Source organism: Musca autumnalis, unplaced genomic scaffold, assembly GCF_047663935.1.
Source record: "Musca autumnalis isolate F117 unplaced genomic scaffold, ASM4766393v1 scaffold_1, whole genome shotgun sequence".
Classification (NCBI taxonomy): domain Eukaryota; kingdom Metazoa; phylum Arthropoda; class Insecta; order Diptera; family Muscidae; genus Musca; species Musca autumnalis.
In genome coordinates, this window is record NW_027411644.1 from 144,125,340 (window position 1) to 144,144,391 (window position 19,052).

General features: G+C 33.7%; 1 protein-coding gene across 1 annotated transcript; it reads left to right on the forward strand.

Moving 5' to 3' along the window:
• Positions 1-214: 214 nt before the first annotated feature.
• danr (distal antenna-related) lies at positions 215-2,022 on the forward strand. Its single transcript, XM_073963805.1, has one exon. The coding sequence runs from the start codon at positions 573-575 to the stop codon at positions 1,815-1,817; it is 1,245 nt and encodes a 414-aa protein (XP_073819906.1). The 5' UTR covers positions 215-572; the 3' UTR covers positions 1,818-2,022.
• The last annotated feature ends 17,030 nt before the right edge of the window (positions 2,023-19,052 follow it).

The following is a 19,052-nucleotide window of genomic DNA, read 5'->3' on the forward strand; positions in this document are numbered from 1 at the left end:
TTGTGTCCGTTTCGTTTGACGAGGACATATATTAAGCGAGTTTGCGCCGTAACATTTCTACAGTAGGATAGTTATGGTGTGTTTCAGAGTTAAGAATGATAAGTAACAAGTTGTTGTCCCATTAAAGTGTCTTACCGTCCTCACGGAATAGTTTACCACATGTTTGTGTGTTTGCATGTACATGTTATGTGTATAAACAAAATCATTAAAAGGATTGTTTGCATTCGAAATCTATGTTTGTACATGTTGTGTCAGTCAGATTCTGTGTGCCTTAACCCTGTTTGCAGATTTCATACTGTATGGAACTCTTTAACAATCGGCATGGAAGGAAGTTTATTCGCGCAAGAAAATTATAAACAACCATAGAACTAGTTTCGCGGATAAACTCGAAGCGAGTGGTCCTTTAAGTGCGGTGGCTTCTATTTATTTTCTACTTAGCGAAAAATTAAAAACAATCGTATAAAATAAAAAATCTTGAAATAATAAATTCTTATAAACGGAAAGAAGAGAAGGAAAAGCGCACTGAAATTGAATTAGGTATTGATTGGGTTAAGAAGACATAGTACAGCTAAATGGATACATCAGTATACCGTCACATGAATATTGGGATGAATACAAGAGGAAAACGTCCCTTGCGTAATATGACACCAAGTGATAAGGTGCGAGCTATTCAACGCATCCATAACGGCGAGACTAAAGCATCAGTATCAAGAGACATTGGAGTACCAGAGTCAACGTTAAGAGGTTGGTGTAAAAATGAACAAAAACTTCGATTCATGTGTCGTCAGTTAGATGCAACGGACCAACTCAATTTTACACTGGGCATGGAAACCCCACCGGAAAAACGTTTTCGCTGCAACAGCCACATTCAGTCTAATCCTGCTTCTACTGATTATCTATACAGCCGGTTGTCATTAAATGGCTTTCAGTTCTCACCAAACAACAATTTTATTTTAGAAAAGAATTCAATGTCTGAAATCATAAAAAACCAAATCGCAGGAGACAACACTCAAACGCAGATAAAAGACACATTTATTCAACAGACTAGTCTTATTATGCCCAATGTAAGTTTACTGAATCGGGAGTGTGCTCAATTGCCGCTTGTGGCTAACTCTAATTTTCTGCCGTTCTTGCGTTCCAGCTCTGGTTATCAAAACAATCCAACTTGCTTTGAAGTTGGAAAAGCAAGAACCGCATTACGGATGCCTGATATATCTAAAATTAATGTGCCAGTGGCAAATAAATCGAAAACTGCTATAAATAGTGGAACACCTCCGACTGTGAAGAGTTCGCCAAAGGCCGATATAATTCCCAAAGTAAACAATATCGCGGAAAATTCAAAGGACAAGAAACCAAAGCATATATCTCCCTCAGCACTGGATATTTCAAACAAATCAATGTCTCACTTTGGTCAATTTCAAATATCAAATACATTAAACAACGAAACAGAAAGTACCCTGCTAGAATGGTGTAAACTATTTAATGCTAGTCTTAACTTCTTAGCTCTAGCAGCAGCAGCCGCGTCATTAAATCCCACCGCCACTGTCCCTCCAACAGCGACAAGTCCCAATAACAGTAAACATCCTAAAGATAACGTCGAGTCAAATGCGAATGAGAAACTAGATGTCTCCATCGATCTTGGCCAAAATCATGTAGTATATGCAAATAGTGATTTGTCGAACGATAGCTATTTCGACAGCGAGCCAGAGGATTTATCTGTTCGTTCAACTGTTTCCAAACATTCTAGTTCATCGAATAGTCCTTCGCAAAGTCCAAGATTAGTTTCATCTTCCCCACAGCAAGTGACAACTGGATAGAGCTACGTTGGAAAATAAACTGCGTTGAATGCAAAACATGTACATATATAAATACTTTTAGTTTTAATTTAAATAAATTAACTGTACTAATATAAAAACATATTAAATATATTTAGAACCGTATGTCTATTTTTCTTCCTCCATGAATGCCTGTCACATTTCATTTATACTAGGGCTTTTATATGTATTAATTAATAAAAAACGTTGTAATTATCTTATGGTCCAGTTTAAATAAATTTACTTTAAATAGTTAAAAAGTTCTTTTTCATATTTCTTCATTTGGCAAGGACTGAAGAAAATAATATGAGCCCAAGGTTGCAATTAAGGTATAATAAAATTTAAAATAATTTCCTTTAAATACTTAATGAGTTATTTTTAATAATAATATTTCTCCATTTGGCAAGGAGTAAGTTATATACAGTATAGTCTCGATAATTCGACTCCCACGCCTCCCAATTTTTACCTCTGTTAGCCGAACACTCATATATTTTTATACCCCCCACCATAGTATGGTGGGTATATTAAAGCTCTGTTCCAGAACTAAAAAGTTTTTACAATTTTTACCACTTTTACACATTTTGCGTTCCCGTACACAAAATTTGTATGAAAATCGTTTACGATTTTTACAACTTTTACGACTTTTACCACTTTATAAAGTACGGGAACAGACCATAAGTTTGTTTTTCCGTTTGTAACGCATTGAAATAATCATTTGCGATCCTATGAAGTATATATATTCTTGAGCAGGGTAAAATTCTGAGTCGATCTAAGGCTTTCCGCCCGTCTGTGATAATCTCTCTAGTATCAACAAAAATTGGGACAGGACGCTGAAATTTTGGAATGATGCGTCTTTAGTTGCAGGTAGGTCAAATTCGAAAATGGGCTTTATCGTTCCAAGTTTTGTCATAGCTCCTATTATGGGCACCTCCGATTTCAGGTATTATGATGTTTTTAGTTACATTTACAAACCGAATTAGGGTTTCCAGTGATCCACCAAAGATTACGGACATATGTAGGTCCACATTTTGGTATGGCCCCGATAACGGTACCGAAGATTTCAGGTATTTTGACGTTTTTAGCTACATTTGCTGGCTGAAATAGCCATAATTTGACATTTAGGGTTTCCAGTGATCAAGAAACGTCCCAACCAAAATTATGGACATTGGTCCACGTTTAGATATAGCCCCCATATAACAGTACCCCCGATTTCAGGTATTTTTGAATTTTTATCAATCATCATTGTAGTAAATTCCTGTATAAACATGCCATATGTTTAATTTTGCTGTCCGGTTACGGTTTATTTTGCAAGCGGTCTTTCTATCGTGCCTGTAACAATGATAAGCAGTAAGGAAAGGATCAAAGTCGGGTGTGGCCGACTATATGATACCTAACACCACTGTGATATACTGTGATAAATACGTGAAATCGGGCGAACTACGTCAAATCGGGGAAAAATATATGAGAGCTGTATCCAAATCTTAACCAATTTTCACCAAAGGCAGTAGGGTTCTTCCTATGGCTAAAAATGATATTCCCCAATTTTCAGCTGAATCGGACAATAAATGCGACCTGTACGTTGCGAACGGATGGATGGACCAAAGTGATTCTATGTATATGCCTAGAAGGAACTATTGATCTATCTCGTTTCCTTTTGTATGTTACATACAAATGAACAAAGATATAATACCCCTTACCACAGAATGATGTAGGGTATACAAATTACCAGGGTTTAAAAGCCAGGATCTAAAAACATTAGCATTAGCTGTACACTTCAACTGCTACACAATATTGACACACACGGCTAAATAAGCAACCGAACGCATATTTATTTTTGTACATTTTTGCTTATTTCATTTTTTACGCCTAATCTTTTTTGCGTTAGGCATAATCGACAACCACGCTACATATTTAGCAGTCGGCTAACCATTCGTAAGAACGAATTAGCATCCGAGGGTGGTTTTTTGATTAGAGTTGCCAACGCAGTAATAAACAAGTGAGCCAAGGCTATAGTCGGGTCGGGGCCGACTATGTGATGCCCTACACCAGTTCCCCTGTGCATAAGCTTTTGACTGGTAAAAGTTCAAAATGTTAAAATTGGGATAGCTTAGCGCCTTTGCTCTGAATGTCTTCATTAATACAGGTCAATTTTATTGAAACGCGTTTAAGTGCATCGTCAGAATAACTCAAATAAAAAAATAGAAAAGTGGGATGTATGTCAACCATCAACCAGCACATTCCGACCCCAGAATAATATCCGACCATTACCAAAATCAATAGGTTTATTCCTCCGTGGGACCCCCATTAACACCCAAAATTTCGTGACGATCCAATCAAAATTACGACGTGTAGCGTGATTATAAAAAATTAAAAAATAGGACATATTACCGACTATTGCTATATCTCCGTTATTTGGCCACATACGCCAACATGCTTTACATCACTGTAAAGATGGGATTTTCTACTTTCATAGTCGGACTTTGCTTTTGGAAGGTCCCCAACCAATGCTGCGATAATGACGAATAGCAATTATTATTAAAATCGCAAAAATGAGAAGTTGTGTTGTAAAAGCGACTATTGCGATATCTTCATTGTTTTACCACCTACGACAACCTACATCGTTGCAAAGGCGATATTTTCCACATTCATCAGCAGGTTTTGCTTCTGTTATACCCCTTATAGAAGCGGAGATATTCGCTTTGAAATAAAACGTTGACTTTTTCTCGAAATAAGTTGTCTGCCCATTCCGACCCCTGAATATTATCCGACCATCACCAAAATCAATAGGCTTTTTCCTATGTAGGACTCCCATTAACCCCCAAAATTTCGAGACGATCCGATCAAAATTGCGACCTGTAGCGTGATTACAAAGAAATGGAAAAATGGGATGTATTAACGACTATTGCGATATCTCTGTTATTTGGCCACCTACGCCAACCTACTTTGCATCATTGTAAAGATGGGATTTTCTACTTTCATCGTCAGATTTTGTTTTTGGAAGGTCCCCAACCAAAGCTGTCATATTCGTCATTATTATTACAATCGCAAAAATGAAAAGTTGTGTTCTATTAGCGGCTATTGCGATATCTTCGTTGTTTGACCACCTACTATACATCGTTGCAAAGGCGATATTTTCTACTTTCATTAGCAGGTTTTGCTTTTGGCATACCCCCTTTAAAAGCTGAGATATTCGGTTTGAAAAAAACATCGTCTTTTTCTCCAAAAAAGTTATTTGCCCATTTCGAACCCTAAATATTATCCGACCATCACCAAAATAAATAGGCGTTTTCCCCTGCGGGACCCCCATCAACACCCAAAATGTGGTGACGATCCGATCAAAATTACGACCTGTAGCGTGATTTCTTTAAAAGTGGAAAAATGGGATGTATTACCGACTATCGTGATATCTCCGTTATTTGGCCACCTACGCTAACCTACTTTGCATCATTGTAAAGACAGGAATTTCTACTTTCATAGCCAGGTTTTGTTTTTGGAAAGTATCCAACAAAAGCTGTGTTATTCGTCATTAGAATTAAAATCGAATAAATGAAAAGTTGGGTTCTATAAGCGACTATTGCGATATCTTCGTTGTTTGACCACCTACGACAACTTACCATACATCGCTGTAAAGGTGATATTTTCTGCTTTCATTAGCAGGCTTTGCCTTTAATATACCCCTTATAGATACGGAGATATTCGCTTTGAAATAAAACGTTGACTTTTTCCGCAAATAAGTTTTTTGCACATTCCGACCCCTAAATATTGTCCGACCATTACCAAAATCAATAGGCTTCTTCACCTCCGGGACCCTCATCAACATCTAAAATTTCGTGACGATCCGATCAAAATTGCGACCTGTAGCGTGATTACAAGGTTTAGATGGACAGACGGACGGACGGACGGACTGACGGACGGACACACATAGCCAGATCGACTCAGCTCGTCGAGACATTCATTTTGGTATATATAAGTATGGGTCTACGACCATTATTTCGATGCGTTACAAACTTTTTGGCCAAAACCAACTTATAATACCTTCCCCACATAGTGGTGTAGGGTATAAAAAGGTGTCATTTAATGTCAAAATACCTCTATCATATGGTAGGACCTAAAGAATACTATTTAAAAATTTAAAAATAAAATTAGCGTGATTATAAAAAATAAAAAAAAATAGGACATATTACCGACTATTGCTATATCTCCGTTATTTGGCCACATACGCCAACATGCTTTACATCATTGTAAAGATGGGATTTTCTACTTTCATAGTCGGACTTTGCTTTTGGAAGGTCCCCAACCAATGCTGTGCTATTCGTCATTATTATTAAAATCGCAAAAATGAGAAGTTGTGTTGTAAAAGCGACTATTGCGATATCTTTATTGTTTTACCACCTACGACAACCTACATCGTTGCAAAGGCGATATTTTCCACATTCATCAGCAGGTTTTGCTTCTGATATACCCCTTATAGAAGCGGAGATATTCGCTTTGAAATAAAACGTTGACTTTTTCTCGAAATAAGTTGTTTGCCCATTCCGACCCCTGAATATTATCCGACCATCACCAAAATCAATAGGCTTTTTCCTATGTAGGACTCCCATTAACCCCCAAAATTTCGAGACGATCCGATCAAAATTGCGACCTGTAGCGTGATTACAAAGAAATGGAAAAATGGGATGTATTAACGACTATTGCGATATCTCTGTTATTTGGCCACCTACGCCAACCTACTTTGCATCATTGTAAAGATGGGATTTTCTACTTTCATCGTCATATTTTGTTTTTGGAAGGTCCCCAAGCAAAGCTGTCATATTCGTCATTATTATTACAATCGCAACAAAAGCTGTGTTATTCGTCATTAGAATTAAAATCGAATAAATGAAAAGTTGGGTTCTATAAGCGACTATTGCGATATCTTCGTTGTTTGACCACCTACGACAACTTACCATACATCGCTGTAAAGGTGATATTTTCTGCTTTCATTAGCAGGCTCTGCCTTTAATATACCCCTTATAGATACGGAGATATTCGCTTTGAAATAAAACGTTGACTTTTTCCGCAAATAAGTTTTTTGCCCATTCCGACCCCTAAATATTGTCCGACCATTACCAAAATCAATAGGCTTCTTCACCTCCGGGACCCTCATCAACATCTAAAATTTCGTGACGATCCGATCAAAATTGCGACCTGTAGCGTGATTACAAGGTTTAGATGGACAGACGGACAGACGGACTGACGGACGGACACACATAGCCAGATCGACTCAGCTCGTCGAGACATTCATTTTGGTATATATAAGTATGGGTCTACGACCATTATTTCGATGCGTTACAAACTTTTTGGCCAAAACCAACTTATAATACCCTCCCCACATAGTGGTGTAGGGTATAAAAAGGTGTCATTTAATGTCAAAATACCTCTATCATATGGTAGGACCTAAAGAATACTATTTAAAAATTTAAAAATAAAATTAAAAAAAAAATAAAAGTTTAAAAATAAAAAATAAATATATAGAACGGCTTCACAAAAAATTCACATGACCTTTGAATGAAAAATTGGAAATAATTATATCGAGATTTTTAATGCATTACACTGGTAACTCTGATCTCAAAACCAATTGTTTGCTGAAAACCTGGCTAAGCCGTTGAAACTTTGTTGCTTATTCTCTTTTCTGATATGTGTTGATCATGTGTGCTGCAATATAAGAGTATGCGTGCCCGATGCTATTTTATTAAAGTGACAATATTAAATAGCATCAGCATCGCTAACAATATTTTTGTGAAATTTGTTGCTACATGTTGCCGTTGTTCATTGTTGCTAAACATATTTCGAAGAAATTTTAGCAGGCACAGCTGCAAATATTCGGTGCTTTTGCTAATATGGCGTTAGCATTTTAAACCCTGAAAATTACTGATCAAGTTTGAAAGAAAATTCGTCTTTGTAATTAAATCCTTATTTGAATTACCATGTCTCAAAACACTAAAATATAATAAATTGTATTTACTGATCTGTTGGAATTTTAAAGTTATAAAAATTTTTTTAGTTTTGTCGATTTGTTCCATACCCACATTTATGACACAAATGTAAAATATTGGATATCACATAGAACAAAGTGACAAAAACATTTTCCCATCTTTGCCTCAATAACTTCAAACCTTCTAAATCTAAAACTAAAGGTCTGATTTTTGAAATTTGTTTCAAAATTTTTAATTTACTAAAATATTCATTTCATCCTTGGAAAAAACTTAAGCTTTCGGGTGTACGCGTGGATATCTCAAAAACTAGAGCATGTAGGATAAAGCCGACCAGAAATTCAGAAAGAGCATACGGGAAAACCTTAGAAACCCCTATATCTCGAAAAGTCAAAAATGGCGTATGACACCGACGATATCTCGGGCACTTCTATTTGCCAATTAGTTGCATGTTCAATTTTGGGCTTAATATAAAACACAGAGGAAATTTACACACTACGTTTTGTCCGATAATATTGATAGGAAAAATTTTCAATCGATCGTGCCTTTTAAAATATAAGCTCTGTTCCAGAACTAAAAAGTTTTTACAATTTTTACCACTTTTACACATTTTGCGTTCCCGTACACAAAATTTATATGAAAATCGTTTACGACTTTTACAACTTTTACGACTTTTACCACTTTATAAAGTACGGGAACAGGCCAATAGTATCGGTAGTGTCATTGATTGTTTCGCAGCTTCAAGCTATTTTGAAAATTGTATATATTTCTACCCTACACCACAATGTGGAAAGGGTACTATTAGTTTGTTTTTTCCAATAATTCATTTAATACCGCGAAAATTTCATCAGTTCCCTTGTTTATTGTTTTTCAACAAGAAGCCTTTGCTCGCTGAAATAGATACGTGTCCAAAGAAACACTCTGATAGAGAATTTCTTTAGCACTACCTAAACTTGAGCAACTTCACTTGCAAACAAAACCAAATCTTTCCCACTGCTATGCGTTCGTTAAATCTCAACGAAAAACACATTGCTTATTTCAGCAACGACGGTGCCCGGTCTTACAATTTGGAGGGTTGGGGTTGTTTATTTGGGATGACGACTTCTTTGGACGACTTCTTTGCGCGCAAAAGATATGACCGTTTTAATTATATGACCGCGATAATTATATTAAGTAAGCTGTTATATATATATATATATATATATATATATATATATATATATATATATATATATATATATAAATATATCCTGTTATCGTTAACTGAATTCGTACCCTTTGCGATGATGCAAAAAAAATCGAAAGGTTTCAATGGATTGACGAAAAATCAAATTTGTTACATAATTTCCCGTATTTACAAACATATTTTTGAAACAATAGCGCTTATACTTACAAAAAATATATATAAAATACTTATAAGTTTTGAAGTTAACAATTTGAAAAAAATAATAACGGATTTCGATTGCCAACACTCTGAATCACTAAAAATAAAAAATAAATCAATCTGGTAACATCACATAGCGACATACTGATCTGGCAATGGTGACATATTATCTTATGCATCATTTTCCGACATTCATTATAAATAAGTAGTGAAAGCATTTTAGGCGCCAAAAGGAACATTTCAACATTTTTATATTTTTTAAACATGGAAAGCTCTTCAATGGATATGTAAAATAAGATAGTGTTAACAAATAATAAAAATGTTATGCGTGGTAAATGTATTTTTGAGTTAAGATGTTATGTCTTTTTTGGAGTATTTTGCTTTGTTATCCATGTGTTCTCTGGAGTATAACTTTTGAGATCTAGGTAGATCTAGGGTATTATATATATGTGGTGAAATGTATTAATGTGTACTATCATTTTGTGAAAAAATTAGCTGCGCCCAGCTGCGCCTTTTCATAAAATGCTGATTTCAGATGTCGTAATAGTTAAAAATATGGACATTTTTATTTTTTGGTTGGAGAATAATCGGAAACCCATTAATGTTATCAATTGGATTTCGGAAAAATTTAATATATTTATATAATAATATGTAATTTCCAAGATATCGCAGACAAACTTTGGCTTTTGTAGCGGAATCTTAGCCGATTTTTACTAAATTTGGAACCTTGTTTTATTAACTTATAACAAACCACAGACAAAACCATGAAATTTGAACATATGTACATAGGGGAGCTATTTCTATATCTGAACCGATTTCAATATAACTTGAAAAACTTATTTGTAGTCCGAATTCAGTAACATTTTCCAAATTTTATTGTAATTTGATGGAATTTGCATGCTTGGTGAATCATTTGCCTGAAATCGGGCGAACATATATATGGGAGCTATATCCAATTCTGAACCGATTTCAATATGATATGCCAAAAATGTTTCTATACCAAAATCCGTCACACATTTCAAATTTCATCAAGATTGGACATACATAGCGGGATTGGTGACCAAATACCTAAAATCGGGCGAAAATATATATGGGAGCAATATCAAAATCTGAACCGATTTCAATATAACTTGGCAAACTTATTTGTAGCCCTAATTCCGTGGTATTTCCCAAATCGCATAAAAATTGGGCAGAATTTGCGTTTTTGGTCCATCAATTGCTTGAAATCGGACGAACATATATACGGGAGCTATATGTATATATGAACCGATATGAACCAAATTTGGCATATTAGTTTCTAAGCCCATTATAAACATCTGTACAAAATGTGGAAGGTCTAGCTTGCCCCAGTGATTTGTTGCCTCGAAAACCTGTCATTGGCCCCATCGTGCATTGTGAGGAATAAAATGAAACCTAAGTCGTGAAGGTTGAGGCTACAGTATGTTATTTGCAAAAATACGAAGAAAATATGTTGAAAAAAATACAAATTATGTAATTCTAATTTTATTTTTTATGGGTTTATAGGAATAGTTGAAGAAAAAAATTTTGAGTTTTTCGTCATTTTCGTCAAAATTTCACGCAATAATGAAGATATTCCGTTGCAACAAATTTTTCGCTTATACTTTTCCTATTGGCGAATATTTTTAGAACATTATATTAAATCACAAGGAATTCCAATTGTGGCATAACATTAAAATAATGTTATATTGAATATTACAACATCTGAAACACATATAAACCACGTAATAGTGAAAATGACATGATGCGCACCCGAATCAATCCCTATTATTTGATGTACACTTTGTGAAATTCTATTTGGCGGCCATGATGTAGCATCTGTTGCATATTAGGGCGCAAAATACTGTAAAATGGCCATAATTTCCACGAATCCGATTTCGATTATAACCTTTAAAAAATACATCTTTTGAACCGTGGATATAGCATCGCACTTAATTTTTGGAAAAAGAAATCAATTGTATCTCCAGATTCGCTATAGTTTTTAAATATCTGTTTTCGCACATAAGCAGACGTATCGCTCTATTCAGTTGAGTAGAAATGACACATCCGCTTTTAAATACGCGATATTTTCGAAAACATTTATAGCAGATTTTCGAAATTTGAGGGGTATCATATCCGCCGATATAGTGGATGGATTTAGACGCGCCGTGGCTTATTAGATTCAGAACGTAAAAAAACTAAACTTACGCGGGTTTCCACGGAATCGAATGACGTTTGTAAATTTTAAACCAAAAAAACAGGTTTTTTTGAAAAATTTACGCACAAAAATTTCGGGTTTGGGCACAGATTACTGTGATCCTAGGAAGGCTGTTATACATTAAAAAATGCGAAATCGCGAGTAATATAATCAAATAATATGCTTTTAGATAAATCCAGATGCGCGTCCGATTTGAGCAAAAATTCAAAAAACCCCATTTTTCAGTCTTCAAAATGTCAGCATCCGTTTGATATATTAAAAAATCTTTTGGATATATTAAAAAATCATACATTAGAAACTTCAACACTGAAGTGTATTCTTTAACTTCTCCTTTGCGCATTAAGCTGTACATTGTGTTGTAAAACCACTAACTGGAAATTAACATAAAAACTCGTTTCCTTCAACGATTTTTTCCGATTTTTTTACATTAACACGACCACAGCTTCCGCTTAAATTGTAATTTTTAAAAATCCATCTGTGAATCGAGCTAAAACACTTTATTTTTCCTAAGTACGTTCAAAGGTCATGGTATATTACAAATTTTCGCGAGTTACAATACCCCATAACTTAGTTTCAACATAAGTTAATTTTCTAAAAAAAAACTTGATATGCCCGTGATTGATGCTGGAATTTTGAAGCCGGAATTTCGGTTTTTTTTTTTTAATTTTTAATAATGCGGACGCCCAGCAAGATAATTTTCAAAACTCATAATAGGATTACACTGTGCCACATTTTGAAGGCGATCTTGTGCAAACAATTCGAACTGAGGATTTTTTGAAAGTACAGACCCAAACGACAAGAAACCCTAGTTGGGTTTTGTTGTGTCAGATCCAGCTCGGATTTTATGGCCCCATCTAAACATGGTAAAATATTGACTTTTTAAAGAAATTCGGGGTTATATCTCTGAAACCAATGCGAATCTTCTTCTGACCTCTGAAGCAAATTTGTAGATAAGGACAAGAATTAAAATATTTGGAGAAATAATGAACTCGAAAAACTACATTTATTGCCTCAAATTTCAAAATATATGCAAAAATGTCACAATTTTTATACATTTCGCACGTATCTCCAAAACCGTTAATTTTTTCTGAATATTTTCTTTTGGAAAAATATTCCCTGGAATGTAATACACAACCCTTCAGAACATGCCATTGTTGTAAAATGCCTCTATGCCGTTGTTTTCAGTACATTTTTCAACGATGATTTGATAAATATGTCAATAATGTGGTGAAATCCGAAATGCGGGAATAAACTGTTGGTGTGAACTGTGTTTGAAATACGTGTTGTAAAAGATATGATGCAAAATACCGCTGAAACAACATGAAGTACGCATTTTAGAGTTTCAGAATGTTCTAAAGAATTGTTGATAACTTTATTTGGAAAATTTTTCAAAAGGTTACTTGGTTCAACTCCCAATAGTTTAGCCGATACTGACCAGAATTTCAGCAATTATGTAAAATTTTCTATATTTTATAGATTTTGATGCCCTAGATGGAGTTTTCCTTATGTGGTTTTTTCAAAAGATAAGTTCTACTAGTTTAGGGCTACAATATTACTAAAGACAGCAAGGCCAAATTCCTATCCGTTTCTGAGAAAAAGCCCTGATAAATGCAAAAAAGTCCAGATTTAGCCAGGTTTAGATGAGGCCATAAAATCCGAACTGGATCTGACAGGACAAAACCCTACTAGGGTTTTTATAGCCTAAATATGTACTTTTCAAAAATGCATACTAGAAGCTGTTTGCATTTTCAGTGTTGCATAGTGTTATAGAACTCGTATTTAACAAAAAAAAATATGTTTTGCATGAAAAATTTACAAGTGTCATTCAATTTCCTTTGAACTTCGCGTGAATTTAGTTTTTTTACGTGACGGATCTTCGAGCAATCGAATCCATCCACTAAAACCGCGGATATAGATACCTTGGAAATAGGAAAATCAGCAAAAATATATTTTGACAAATCCGCGTACTAAACCGCGATTTTCTTTAAAAATTTTTACATATATGGAATCCTTTATGCGCGATTATAACCTTTGTGGAAAAGCATGTCGTAAATTACAGAGATACGCGAGTAATATGGGTATTTTACAATAAATAGAATGTGGAGGCACATTCGTGGTTCTTGAAGAATCTATTTGAAATAGCTGTATATTGACGTATTTTTGATGGGCGCAAATGAAACCGGATGCGCATCAAAATCGTATGCACATTGCGCGACTTTTGCCCACTTTAAGCTTTTTTACATTGTGTGATGCAACTGACGGCACACTCTGGCCGCTAAGTGAAACATCGAAATATGCATAGATATTGAAAGAGATTGATTTGTTGTATCCAAAATCGGATGCGCACCAACAGATTTTAACTAATTTGCGAATGACAGGCTTTTTAGAAATTTTGCCTGTTAGGGCGAAGATCATTTTTAATGATTTTTATTAATTTTCTCGTTTAGAGTTAAGCTTTTTTGTAAGTGAAAAAGGAAAGCCAAGGACTCGTACCCACACAGTCACCAAATTATGTGACCTGGTTTCGCTGTTAGTTGAGCAGCTCTTCAGACATATCGACTGTGGAATGGCTTCTCTGTCCTAGAACTTTTGGTTTTTCAAATCCAAATGTGTTTTTATACAATAACGGAAATTTGGCCGTTGAATTGTATTTCTTCATGACAAACAATTTTTTGCGCTGCCTTTGAAGTTATGAGTTTGGCTTTGAACGCTAACACGCCATGACAACATTTTTTCATTTTTAATGATTTTTATTAATTTTCTCGTTTAGAGTTAAGCTTGATGATCGAAATTTTTTGCAAGTGAAAAAAAGGCTTTTTAATTTTCATATTTTTTGAATGATTGTAATTTCAATGCTACTCTTAATTTCCTATTCTTATAAGTTATCACAGTAAGCAGTTAAGCTTTCGCGATGGTAAACCATATTTATTGATGAAGTTTTAGCAGCATACATTAATTGTTGTATGTGATTTTAGCGAAATAGTTGGATAACTCCCAAATATTATTTTTTTTTAATTTCTCTAATCGAACCAAAAAATATAATTGGAATTATATTTAACCAATAAGTTTTTTCTCAATTTATAAAGCCAATGTTTATAATTTTGGTTTCTTATTTTTTATATTTCGCGTTGTCTATATTCTGTAGGTATTTTTAATTTATTTTTTAGAGGTTTATATGGACTCTGAGGTAGTATAAATTAGATTTTCTCCCACATTTTTAAAATTTTTTTGATTTTCAAATTTTAGAAATTATGGTGCATCTACGGATGGATATCAAATGCTGTTACTAATATATGCACACATTTTCTAAATATAACAAATAAGAAATTTTAAAATATTTTTCTTTATAAGAGAATGCATTTGTAAAGCAATTTTGGTTTTTACCATATATCCGTCTTGACAACTGAGTGGTGCTTTCTTACATGTTCTTTGGCCAATTCGGTAAAAATCACATAAAGCTATATGTAAGTGCTTTTATATATAGCAAAATCTGTCCAGATCGAGGATAACGAAAATTAACAAAAATTTAGGTAAAAAATAGGGTACTGAGCTATATCTCGAAAAAAAAAGAGCTAATAGACAAAATCTGCTTCCGGATTTTAAAATAACTCGATAATTTAAGAAACACAAAAAATTCGAATGAAGCATTTTTTTGACCAGTGTAATTATTAAAATTAATTAGAACGGAATAACGAACGGTTCATTTAAAATATTTTTTTAACAATGTTTACGATGTCGTTTTTAGTTGTAAAATTGCGATAGACGTATGCATTATATGTGGAATCTTTTCTATTTTTTGATATATCGTAGTGGTATTTAATTAAATAAAATAGTATATGTAGCCCGAAACGTCAAAATTAAAATAACTTATTAGTTATAACAGAAGTTATTTTAATTTTGATGCTTCGGGCTGCATATACATACATATTTATGTAACGCATATACATTAGGGATATAACTTTTTTGCATTTTTTGCAAATATACCACCGCATAGCCGTGTAGAGCATGAAAAACTACTATGAAATACGGTGTCATTTTTTCTCTATCGCGAAAAAAGTTTCCGTACCAAATACATTTAAATTCTGTAATGCATTATTTAATTTTATTTGTCATAATGACATCTACGCTTTTTGTAATAACTTATTTATAATTTTAATCTAATTTAAAATCAATATCAAACCATTTCGGACCAATTTGTTATGAAATCGCGACATTTTATAGCATTCAATGCACCTTTGACAATATTGAATTTTTTTGTTTTTCTTTATAAATTCGCGAATTTGATGTTTGTATTTATTGTACCTATCGGCCAAGAGAATATGTGATCATTTGCAACGAAATCGCGAAAGTTACATACTGTTTTTAATGATGAGAATGATGATGTTTGAGAATATTATTTTTTTTTTATAAATATTTATTCAAACAAAGCAAATTCAATTTTTTTAATAGAAAAAAATATCAAAAGCGATTTAGTAATCGCAGTCGGTGCGGAAACTTTTTTAACCGAATCGAACTAAAACACGCGTTTCCGTTATCAGGACAATATTCCGCACATGTTGCTGGAGTGGTATTTTTTGGTTATACATATGTATGTAAAATATATTTTTTTAACAATGTTTACGATGTGGAATCTTTTCTAATTTTTATATATCGTAGTGGTATTTAATTAAATAAAATTGTATATGTAGCCCGAAACGTCAAAATTAAACTAACTTATTAGTTATAACCTAAGTTATTTTAATTTTGATGTTTCGAGCTGAATATACATACATATGTATGTAACGTCCATTTTTTAATTTCTCCAATTAAAATATGGGTTTAGTATGGAAATCCATCGAGTACCGCTTCACGTTTTTTAGGGTAAGGTCACATTAGGCAGCGACCGGCAGTGCGCACCTACTAAGAGCAAGTGAGCGTAAATAATGCATTGAAATTTATGCTCACTTGCTCTCAGTAAGCGCACAACCAGGGCTGCCAGATTATTTTTGTGGAAAATCGTCAAAATGACGATTTTTATTTTAGAAATCGTCAAATCTATTTTATAAAATCGTCAAAAACTAAAATACGCACTTTTAGATATATTTTAATATATTTCTCATTAAAAGAAACATTAAATGGATATTCAAGTTATTAAACATGTTTTTACTTCAATCAGTATATTGAAACTATTTATTTTATAAATAAGAATGTGAATAAACATTTCGTCATTAAGTTATTTATTATACCCTATACCACAATGTGGAAAAGGGTATAATAAGTTTGTTTTCCCAAAAATTCATGTAACGCCGCGAAATATTCGTCGTAGACCCCTCATGTGGTATACCAAACTTCATATCTCGACGAGATAAAGCGATTTAGCGATGTGTGTCCGTCCGTCCGTCCGTCCGTCTGTCCGTCCATTAAAAATTGTAATCAAGCTAGAGGCCGCAATTATGGACCGATTGTCACGAAATTTAGTATGGAGGTCGGGTTTGGACCAGAATAGAACTGATTAGTTTTTGGCGATGATCGTGAAATGTTAAAGGGATGAAATGGACCAAAAACAAAATTTTTGCTCGATTTTGTAGCCGCTCTGTAGGTCGCAATAATAGTCCGATCGGCGCGAAATTTTAAACGTAGTTTTGGTTTGAGATGAAGAAGTAGCGTGCAAGTCAACGGTATGATCGGATAATATTTAGCGGGTTAAATTGATCAAAACTTTTGTGTGAAAATTGGTAAAATTTCTAATGCACATCTTATAACAGCTAGCACGGAAAGCTAGTGCACAGGGATAGTGGTATAGGGTATCACATGGTCGGCCCCGTCCGACTATAGTCTGTTCTTACTTGTTTTTTAAATAGATGTTTGAGTTTATCATTGTTATTGAAATAAGTAGTCGCTTAAAGTCGTGACTACTTATTTAACAACTTATTTTAGTGGTCAAAAATAGTCACTAATTTCGCGTGACATGCCTGTCTTAAAATAAAGGATTAGTAAGGGGTTTTGTAAGGGTTATTTTTGGTGGGTTTCTTTACAAATTTTGTTCTTATTGGAAATGCATATGAGACATCTCAACGTTTCAAAATGAATATTGCATTAAAATAAAATAAATTATAAAGGTCGAATAAATCTAACAAAATTGAATATTGCATTCCAAAAGCGAAATAAATCCGTTTCATTATTTTCAAACATTTGCGTAATACATATCCAAAAATCTTAGTTTTGAATCCATTTTTGTTTTTCTTCCATGTTTACGAAATGTGAAAATTCTTTAAAGATTTCGAAAAACTAATAAAATTGGTTTCACAATCAAATTAATTTCAATTTTAAAGCTTTCAGTTAATTGCTCTGTTCTAGAACTTGCAAGGGTCTACTATTATTGAAATTTTTACATAAATTTTCCAAAAAATTCAAAAATAATAGATTTTTGCAGGCTCTGAATTGTATATTTTTCTTGTTTCACTTGAATCCGGTTTTGTTTTTTGTTAACAATTTCTTTGTGTATACACATAAATATATTTAACTAGAGAACCCGGCGAACTTCGTCTCGCAGTCTGTTAGGTATTGAACTTGATGACTTTTGTTCAGACATATAATACAGTTATTGCTATCACGTTGCAGGGTATCCGAGACCAAGTGCAAATAATTTTTTAATTAATTAATTGCTTTGAACAATTTAGGTTGATTTAGAATCTTTACACTAAGCAATTTTACTTGTGTGAATTGTCAGTCTGTCGGAGAGAAAGGGTATTAAGAGGTAAAGTGTTTCCGTTTTCCTCGACTCTCTCTTGTAAACTTACAATTACCTCTAGGGAAGGTGCCTAATGTAAATTAAGGTTAAGATGCATTTTTTGAGTAAATAATGCATTTCCAGGGGTAAATTAAAAATGTTAAAGCAAAGTTATATCATCACGGGCATGTTCGTTTCACAATCGATGGTTTTCAGAAAGGTTCGGAAGATGGGATCCTTTTTGGTTGAGATAAAATTGTGACAACTTTTAGCGTTTTCAATGCTATAATATAATAATTAACTGAATTTCAACGCGGTATGAGCGATTATTAAATATGAGCGATTATTAAATGCAGGTAATGCCGTGATTTAAGTGCTCAGTTTGAAACTTTTTCAGAAAAGTAAGTCCGATTTGAAGAGATAAGTCCGATCGTTTTGAGGTGACCACATTCATTATTCGTCTAAATTTCTTCCTGACTTTGTGGTGTACAAATTCCCTGTTATATGCGATCTGCCGAATTCTACATGCAATTGGTGATATAAAATCAAACATTATTAAGATTACTATCACGCTGGGTTGAAAGACGATTTAGAATCGTTGACGTTGAACTTGTATTTAATTTTTGCCCAATTATGCGAAGTTATTATTCATCAGATTTTAATTAATGTACTTAATTGAGCCATATGAACTAAATAGTTTTTATTAAAAAAATGGTATCTAGCTAAGAGATGTGTATCACACATCAGTCTCTAAGAGACGATCGTTTTGGTAACTGGTTAGGTTTATCGCATCATAGATGTGGTTAGACAATTTTCTACATTCGGAAACTCATATTTATACGGACAGTCTTGCTATTTATTTGCATGTACGATTTAAATTTGATAAAATTAGTTGCACAGTTGATGCAAATTAATATTCCCGTTCGATAGAGTTCATTTATCCGCTTAAAGCAAACTC

Bases quoted from the DNA above. Each gene is read 5' to 3' on its own strand.
- danr (XM_073963805.1), top strand. From the start codon at position 573: ATGGATACATCAGTATACCGTCACATGAATATTGGGATGAATACAAGA.